This window comes from Lotus japonicus, chromosome 5 (assembly GCF_012489685.1).
Source record: "Lotus japonicus ecotype B-129 chromosome 5, LjGifu_v1.2".
NCBI classification, from domain to species: Eukaryota; Viridiplantae; Streptophyta; class Magnoliopsida; order Fabales; family Fabaceae; genus Lotus; species Lotus japonicus.
The window spans coordinates 43,700,353-43,710,439 of NC_080045.1; the positions used below are offsets into that span (position 1 = coordinate 43,700,353).

At 32.1% G+C, this 10,087-nt stretch overlaps 1 protein-coding gene across 1 annotated transcript; it reads right to left on the reverse strand.

Annotated features, from left to right (window-relative positions):
- Positions 1 to 2,638: 2,638 nt before the first annotated feature.
- Positions 2,639 to 9,377, reverse strand: LOC130719603 (uncharacterized). The gene is made up of 7 exons (XM_057570222.1): positions 9,275 to 9,377; positions 6,002 to 6,064; positions 4,861 to 5,171; positions 4,597 to 4,722; positions 3,506 to 3,609; positions 3,265 to 3,353; positions 2,639 to 2,878 (listed from the first exon to the last, which is right to left on the reverse strand). The coding sequence occupies exons 1-7, from the start codon at positions 9,375 to 9,377 to the stop codon at positions 2,874 to 2,876; spliced, it is 801 nt and encodes a 266-aa protein (XP_057426205.1). The 3' UTR covers positions 2,639 to 2,873.
- Positions 9,378 to 10,087: the final 710 nt, after the last annotated feature.

A 10,087-nucleotide genomic window follows, 5' to 3' on the forward strand; every position in this document is an offset into this window, starting at 1 on the left:
GGTGAGCTGAGTTTGGTTATAGGGTTCGAACCTAACCTAGAGACCTTCTTGTCGTGTTGGCTCGGGAGTGGTCGAACACTAGTTTAATCATTATGTTTTAATTTGAAAGAATCATTGTACGCTTCCAAAGCTTTTATTAATAAAATGAAGTTTATTCAGCATTTATTCTATCTTTTACTTACTGTCATTAAAAGGTTTTATTTCGACGAAAATTTACACACGTTTTTGGAAAAAGGTTACTAAAGTGACCCTCGAGAAATCGGGGCGTTACAAATAAGGCCCCCCTGCAGCTTACACGACACAGATAAACCAGAATAAATTCCACTCCATTAAGTGCCTTCCTATTTTCTCTAGAACATGTGTTGATGCCTTTGATAAATTTCGTGATGCTTCAATCACATGAAACATTGCACATAGCAAACATGGGTAATGAGATCCTCTTGCTTCATGAACGTACCGCAGGAAACCACATGAAGAAGGTGTCTTTCTAGGGCATACGATGCGGTGGTGCGTTGGGGTTGATGTTGATTTCAGAGGTTGGTCTGAAATCATAAGCGGCAATTGGGCACTGCACTTCTGCTTCTGCAAATTTAGGGTTTCGGAGGTTGGGGATGGAGGATAATGATCTGAAACCAAAAGGGGCATTGGAATTTATTTCTGCAAAATTAGGGTTTCAGATGTGGAGGCTAAGGTGTTTGGGGAGAGACAGAAAATCCAGGGGCCTTTCTATAATTAACTTAAGTTTTATGTCCATAATATTAATAACAATAAATATTACAGATGTAATTATTTTAGTGGCCCACATCATTCATGTACCTTACCCAAAAAAAAATTCATGTACCAGAGAATTTTCCTGAGTTTAGATGATAGTTTGTTTTAGAAGAATGAAACGTTTTTACTGTCGGGTTTGAAAAAAGGGGATTAGGATCCTTCACCTTAATCTTAGGACTGTGAAGTCACTTTTTTGACACAAAAATTAGTTGGTTCGTAAAAGTAATTATTAGCTGATATTAAAGTTTTGTAAAAGAGTTTTGTCTTCATTGTAGTGTTTTAGCTGCATTTTTTGTAGACGTCACATGACACATGCACTATATATAGATTGAATTGTATGATTTCATTATAAGACAAAAATATATTCACACAAAAGATAAGGGTATAATTCAAATGTACGTCTTTCCTCTATTTTCCATTGGCATTCAAACAAGTGAAAAACTCATTATTTTCAGTCATAATCCTTCCATTACTCTTTTTTTTTTTTTAAGCAAAAGAAATGATATACTAATCAAAGTCAAGAAACAAGCCCTCTTGACAACGGGTGATACAACGAAAGCACGAAGAAAAGACGAAAGCAAACGAACAAAACTACAACGAAAAATGAAAGCAACTACCACAAACCAACAACAACCAAAAACAACCAAATACTATTCCTTCTATTACTTCCATTACTCTTCCTTCCTTCTATAGCCCTTGAAACAAACTAGGCATTATTGAGGATAATATTCAACTCTATTACCATTTAAATAACTTGTCTAGTTGTGGTACAAGAATATAAAAGTAATGAGGGGTGTAATCAGATTGGTTTAAGTTTAACTATTTACGGAAAAACAAATCCAAATAAATTAAGAACATTCAAATTGGGTTTGTTCATATTTGGTGAACTTTTTTAATGAATCTTGTCATATCTGACATCTCATGTTCGTGGTTGATCTTAAGTTAAAGCAACAGATCATGATTTTACTTTGAACTTTAAAAATAAAAAAAATATACATGAAAAATAAAAGCTATATTAGATCTGAATTATTCGGATAGTTTATTTTTTAAGTTTTTAGATGACACTAGACTTAACTCTATATTGATTATTTTCAACTCCATTCTATAATTCAATACAAACCAAGTTTTGAGGCTGGTCACTTTTTGTATCCAAACAATCAGCAGCCTCATATGACTAATCACTTTGAGGTTCAAAGATCACATTAAATGGGCAAGACTTGTTCAACAAATCATTTTGTATACATACATACTGTCTAGGGATCAAACTCTCAACTAAGTATTTAAGGAGTCTAGCTATCTACCAATTGTACTAGACCTTATTTGTGGTTGATCAATAATGACCATGTATCCAATCAACCTACATATAAAACAATTTACCAAAAATCCTTCGCAGGTACTTATGTATAAGCAATCGACAACTATTTGACTAATCCTTTTGAGACTCGGAGATCATAGGTCTCTCCCAACCAATTCTTCTACATACACTCCCCGAGAGATCGAACAATCAATTAAGGAGTTAAACTATCTACCAACTATGTTGGACCTTGTATTGAATCCACTTACATGTAAAACTATTTATCAAAGAAATCGTCACAAGTACTTATGTATAAACACGGGCAACCATGTGACTAATCCCATCGAGACTCGGAGATTGCATCAAGTGGGTGTGTTTCTCCCAACAAATCATTCTCCATACACACCGTCAAGAGATAAAATCCTCGACTAAATGCTTAGTGAGCCCAGCTATCTATTATTTGTGCTAGACCTTTTTTGTGCTTGATCAGATATTTATCTTGATGGAATTCACTTACATGTAAAACTAGTATAAAAATAATCTTCACAAGTACTTATATAAAGCAATCCAAGATTCATTTCACAAGTATTTGTATAAAGCAATCCAAGATTCATCTCACCGTTATTTAAAGGTTGAAAACATGAATAAGTTTAACAAATTGGTGAAATTATTTCATGCAAATACTAAGTTCATAAATGAAAGTTTAGGATCACACATAATAGTTTGAGAATATCATCAAGAAGTTGGCGTTGAACAGCTTTTGCGAAGCTAACTGCTCTCCACCTCCGAGAATTTCTCCTCATGCATTTTAACCTACATATATAGATGCAAAAATCAGTATCAACATCAAACACAGTTTTTAGAAAATGTAAATGATATTTTGTCATGCTAATCAATAATTTGCAAACTTCTAACTATGAGTTTAATTTTGATGTATCGTTAGTGTAAAAGTTATTTTGCACTGACATTTAATCGTTTCGTGTTACATATTCAAAAATTGTTACATTTTTTATCAATTAAATTGAAAATTTATTTTTCCATGTGGCGACTAATAATTGGATATCTTTATAAAAGAAATTTTACATTAATATTCCATATAAATTAAATCTTCTGAGTAGTATTGTTACAACATTATAAACAAAGTACAATGATTATTTCTATATAATCCAAAGTAACATTATAAGGATCTTCACTCTTACCGCTATAAGTGTTTTTTCTCTTCCTTGTTGGATTTGACCCCTCTGATGTAGCATCTTTCGTTGTAGCTTCGGTCTTCTTTAAACTTGTGCTACAATTATAGATTATTCATGACAAATTAAATCACACTCATACAAGAAAAAATAGAGTTAAATATATTATTAGTATTCTTATAAATATATAGGAAGATATCTTATTTTGTTAATGATTTTGGGTTGATTATTTAATGTATTTTTATTGTACCTTGGTGTGGTTTCTTCTTTAGGTACGAAGTCTTCCATTACTGGATCGTATTTCAAAACCTCGTTAGACTCCATATCTTCCACTGCACCATTGTTGAACGCAACCTGCATCCAAATGAAGGTAGGTTTTTCAATGAATAACTTTTTTTTGAACCATGAATAACCTAATTTTAACAATGTAGTAAATAATACTTTTTTAAAAACTGCATAAGATATGATCTTGTAAAATGAAAATGACTCTATCTACTATGCCATAAGAAAAATATAGTTCATAAGTTAAATAAGTATTTTTAAAATCAATTTTAGCTCAGAATAAGTCTATTGTAAATAACATATTAGTATTAGGGAGACGTAACTCAATTCAAAAGCTAGCTCAAGACTTGAGGTTGCTCTATTCTTATAAATGCTATCTATGTCACATCTCTAGTCAATGTGAGACTTCTAACAAACTCTCTCATGCCCAAAGCTGGACATCTAGAGCGTGTATTAAACAACAACGGGTGACCCAAATATGGGAGGTCTCCACAACAAACAAATTGATCTAGGATATGGTATGATACCATATTATAATTATGGAGGTCTAACTCAACCCAAAAGCTAGCTCAAGAATTGAGGGTTGTTCTACCCTCGTAAAGGCTATCTATGTCACAACTCTATGCAATGTGAGACACTTCAACTTAACACACACTAAATGTTACTAGTAAAAACATCGTTCATGGACGGAACAATTTTTAATAGCGTCCACCAGAGAATTTCCCCTTATAAAGAATTACAATTCATGCATCAAGACTAAAGGGTGATGAGAAGTACTATCTTCTCTCACTTTCTTTTCAACACTCACTTGTTAATTGTTTGAAATTCATGTGAGACCTATTAAATTTGAAGTGAGACTCGTTTTTCAGTGGACCACACATGAATTAGAAGCATTCAATGGTATAGTGTTGGAAATAGAGTGCTAAAGAGAACATTGTTAGCCATTTTTCAAAAAATGATCTTAACTAACCTATGGAAATATACAAATATAAAGGGACACACACATTAATTGGAGTATGCACAATAATTAATCAATTGCATAAAGTAAAGAACACATACTGTGTATAATTTACTTTCAGAGCAGTAGGCAAAAACCGTTCCCAGAGTTCTAGCTCCGTTGAACTCCTTACAGACAACGCGAGACATCAATTCCGGAGTTGAATTTTTTCTTACTTTTGCTTTACCCTGTGAGAATAAAGAACCTCTAAAATATAAGATTCATTGCATATAATTACAATGCCTTAAAATAACAAAAGGTGAAAATGTAAATGTATAATATAATATCAACACAATTAGTTTGAATCAAAAGTATGGGGAACTTACAGGTTTGCATCCACTTCTTGCTACCTTTTTATTTTTAGTCTTCTTCAGTGTGGCTGCTTCAGTGTCTCCAATTTTACTTGGAGAATTGTCATTGACAACTTTAGGCAAAGACTCACCACCTTTAAAGTAAAGGAAATCAATTTCAATAGTAAGTAGAATGAATTTTACATAATGCGAACATATATATATATATATATACACACACACGCATCCAACAGTTGGAAATCTAATATTGTGAACAATGGAGTGACCAATGACAGTGACACATTTGCAGACAAGGTAAGAGAGAAGAAGGAGTTGGGGAAAAAGATCTCACGCAGTGAAAATATTAAAGGAACATATACGTTTGAGAAACAAAAAATATAACAAAAACCCCAAAAAAAAAGTAACATATTGGTTTTTCGAATTATGGACGCAATGAAGCATCTGACTTTTGACAGAAAAAGAAAGAATATAACTTTGGGACTTTTCTACACACTTTAAGTCTTTCATGTGAGAGGGAGACTATAGTGAAAGCGCATAGTGGTCAGAGACTCAGAGCAGTTGTCATATCACACAACTATTTGAATTTTAGCTAGATTTTATCGCCCGGTGTAAAGTATCAATGGAATGGATTTATGAAATCCGAACACTCTAAATAATCCACTTCTAACTCAATTCACTCACCTGAAAAAACTGTGTACCCAAAATATAATCCGCCTGAGAATAATTTTAACACGACGGTTTGTGCGGGTTCGGGTGAACCACAAATTCTTGCCCACCCCTACAACCAACCTATTTTTGACAGAATCTCATTTTTCTTAGCCTATAATATTAAAAATTGCACTTTCTCGAGACATACGTCTTCTCGTAATAAATCAAGAGCATTAGACATTCTTTCATCCAACAAAATCGTTTTTATTATTTTGATTCTGGCCTAAGACGTTCTACACTGTTTCATCTTCTTCTTGAGTGAAAATAAATACGGAAAAATGAAAAAAATTTCCTGCCAAACATATTCATAATCATGCACAAGGGCCATATTCCAACAAAACAAAAAAGTAAGAAAATTGAACGGTAATCCACAATTAACATCCAAATTGATTAAAATCGTCTAAATTAAAGATGAATATCATATATTAATGGCTCAAGTATAATTTACCTCCAATGTTTGAGCTTTCAGCGTTGTCGTTGCCACTCATTTTCAAGTGAAAATCTTCAAACCCTAAACAAAATCAACCCAAGAATTACATAAGTTAATTGCAATAAGTTTGATAAGTGAAATTAAAAATCTCAAAAGACGAATCGTGAGAAGAATCAAAATTCTGTCTAAAAGCACCTTTCTCTGCCGCCGCTTGAGTATTGAGAATGAAAATCTAGGGTTAGAAGGAGAATGTTGAAGCAATATTTATAATGTTATCAGTACAAGTGTTTTAAAACTCGACTCGAACCAGTCGGTCCGACCGTGCTACTGTATTCTGGACAATCTGAGCCTCTAGTTGGATCGGTTATGTAGTTGAACCGGATATGACATCATAGACTTGGTAACTTCAGGAAGCCAGATTTCAAAATTTGAGGTCAACTAAAATAAATTCATAGTCAAAACTAATTTTTTGGTCAAATGATGTACATTTGAGAGTTATTTTAAATAAATGCTTGGTCTAAGAGTTGAACTTAGAACCCGGAAGTAAAATTGCTAATGTGTTTCCACCATACCATTTTGCTTTAAGCTAACATAAAAAGTACATATTTCGTTATATATTTGATACTGTTATATCATATAGTTTTTTCAATAAAAAATTGTTTGTTGTATTATGAACTTTGCTTTTTGAATATAAACTGAATCAAGCTCAGTGGTTCGATTAGTGACTAATTGACCCATAATGCTGACCGAGTTGATTACCTAGCCGGTGTTAAAACATTGATTAGTACCAATGTATATTTGGCTAATATTAAATATAATGAATCGACTTATCGTTTTAGTACTTGTCTTATATGCATTCTTTTATAACCAAACAAGTGTTGGTATGAGTGGAAGATGTCGAGTATCTTAAGTATGAAATATAGGGTTCCCTTGATCCATGTGCATAAAAAAAATATTATTGAGAAACCAGTACCCCGGGAAACAATACTCTGGAGGTTAATTTCACTTGTGCCAACAATACTCTAGGAGATTAATTTCCCCCCTATTAGGTGGGATGATACTTTGGAAACCCCCCAAAATGCATTCTTTTATTGTGGTGCTTAAGTATAACAATTAAATATATAGTTAATAATTGTGTGTTTGTATGGGTTATTAATAATTCAATACAAAATAATTTATAAGGATATTTCAAAAAGTTCTTGTAAACTTATTATAATATATATAAGTATAAACATATATATATATATATACAATATCTATATACTATAAAAATTTAAATTTATTAATTATTAGATATATAAAAATTTTAAAGATAATATATTATGAAAATTGATGAAATATTTGTAGATTATATTTTTATGTATTGGAAATTGTATTCCACATAATAGTATATACAATTTCACTTCACTTTTTTTTTATACTATTGCACAATATATTTTTATTGAAATATATTTTCTTTACGAAAAGAAATATCATTTTATTTTAGTGTTAAAATATTGGCTTAAATATGTTTCTTGTCTCTATAATATAGAGATAAATTGAAATTGTTATGTTTTACAATGTTTTTGGTGCAAAAAAAAATAATTTAAAAGAAGGACAAATGACATCATTTTATTTACATAACCAAATGTTTTCCCTGTCACCAACCCATGTGGTGGGCCTGCTCAGATTAAGGTTGTTCATGTGAGCTTTGAAGGGACCATGACTGATGCAAAAAACTTTATGTAGACAGCCTTGATCTAGATAAGCATGCCATGTGAGCCATTAATAGAGAAAAAAAGAGTTAAGTAAGAAAAATAATGTTATTTGTCCTTGTTTCAAATTATAAAATAATAATTATGGGACAAAAAACGTTCTATATACTTTTTAGGGATTAATTTAGCTTCCCTTATATTATGCGAGTTTAACCATATTTAAACCTAAAAAAATTATTAAGTACTTTGTACTCTATTTATACTAGGATTATCCCCGCGCGATGCACGGGTAGCAAGTCTACAATTTTTAATTGTTATTATAAATCATTCAATTAATTGACGGTAAAGTTTTCACACCCAATTATTTAATGCAGATGTATTAACAATAACTCAAATGTGAGACATCCACTTAAGTTAGAACAATGATCTACGTTCTTTAACACTAATTTAAGTGTAGAACAATCATTTTACTATTTATATACACCCTCCGATCACTATTATATGAAAAAATTGACTTTTTTAATTCATTGAATAAATGATGTATGTGGTAATTATTAATGAATGTGTATGTTTTGAGAGATATTTTCTTATATGAGGATAGTCTAACAAAACATGATTATTAGATCTAATAATAAATGATTATGATTAAAATGTATTTGACGGTCATCTTATTTTTTATCATAATTTAAATTTTAAATATTCGCAACACGACTCCCAATATAGGGTATCCTATTTCTAACATATCATATTTACTTATTAATATATTATTGATAACAAGATTTATCATTAATAATTTTTTAAAATTGTAATTGTGAAATATATTTTGTTTAATAATAAGATCAGTTCCTTCAATCTGTTCTTTGTGAAACTGGTAATCTCTTTTGGTTCGTGCTTTAGAAAGCCACCCTTGCAGCTATGATTGCCAGCCAAGCAATCATATCTGCTACTTTGTCATGTATAAAGCAATCAATGGCGTTTGGATTTTTTCCGAGGCTAAAGATAATTCACACCTCAAGCAAGTTCATCAGTCAAATTTATGTACTTAACTGGTTTCTTCACACCTTAAGCAAGTTCATGGGTCAATTCACATCTCTGTGATTAACTGGTTTCTGATGGTCATGTGCGGTCAAATTTACATCCTTGTAATTAACTGGTTTCTTCACACCTCAAGCAAGTTTATGGTTCAAATTCACGTCCCCATGAGTAATTGGTTTTTGATGGTCATGCCCATAGTTGTTTCCATCTTTCAAATCATTACATATATTGTAAAATTTAATTTTTTAAGAAACAAAGACTGTATTGCAACAAACTTGCTCTTTTTCTAGTACTACATAATGTAAATTGAGTAGCTTAATTAATAGTAAAATTAGAAAGAAAGAAAATTATAAATGGTAAAAACAATAAAATATTGACATTGCATCTACTGAATCTGAATTCAAGTCACAAATATGAGGAATAAAAGAAGCAGTACACAACATTCAATTTTAACACTTTTGTTGCTGAACTTGATACAAATAAGCTCAACTTTGAACTGAGTAACAAATCCAAAAGGGAAGAGGCATTAGAGGCTGAGGTGGAGAAGCTTTTCCAAAGGAACCTGGATCAGTAAAGTCCCTTCCAGCAGACAACATCTCAAAATCTGTCGGGACAAAAATGGTTATAAATTCAAAATCAGTTGTCTTATCCACAATTGAGGCCATGAGGATTAAAGATACAAGTTAATATATGAACATAGAATTGAATCTGGGTTGTTAAAGTTACCTTCAAAATTTTCAACACATGTGAGGCATGCTCATAAGAGACATCTGAGCTCAAATCTATTTTCCTCTCCTAGGCTGCATGAAGAGATGCCATGAACATTTGAATCTCATGTAAGATCAAGTTTTGATCGAGTAGTACAACTCTATGTTTTGATGATTACAAGTTAACATTTTAGTATGAACAATTATGGTACTCTAACGTGTTTTTCTGAGTGTGCTATTTACATGCTCTGACCTCAACTCAATCTCACACAAATCAGAAGCACTGTGCATAAAGAGTGACCCAAGCAACGCTTTCGCAACATCTATGTTCACTCTGAACAGTAGAAATGCTTCAAAAGATCTGAAGTTATACAAGCTCTGATATGGACTTAGTCACTTGAAGTTCTGAAGATCCAGAAGTTCTGACAACCAAGAAACTCTGAAGGTTCAGATGTTTTGATGGTGTAGAAGACTCTGAAGATCCAGAAGCTGAATAGTGGAAACTCTGATGTCCAAAAGCAAGATGACTCTGAAGACCATGTACTTCCCTCTGAGTTCAGAATCAGAAGATACAACGGTCAGAGGATCTGTGCTTTCCCTCTGACTCTGATCAACCGGCTTCACAAGTTCCAACATGAAGCACTCCCCTGATCAGAAGTCTCCTAGGC

What these genes read in the sequence shown, in the direction of transcription:
- LOC130719603 (XM_057570222.1), bottom strand. Translation starts at nt 9,377, where the DNA reads ATGGCCTCAATTGTGGATAAGACAACTGATTTTGAATTTATAACCATT. An exon ending in CAAGAAGTGGATGCAAACCT is followed by an intron (nt 4,723 to 4,860) that starts GTAAGTTCCCCA and finishes TTATTCTCACAG; the next exon opens with GGTAAAGCAAAAGTAAGAAA. An exon ending in CTGAAAGTAAATTATACACA is followed by an intron (nt 3,610 to 4,596) that starts GTATGTGTTCTT and finishes ATTTGGATGCAG; the next exon opens with GTTGCGTTCAACAATGGTGC.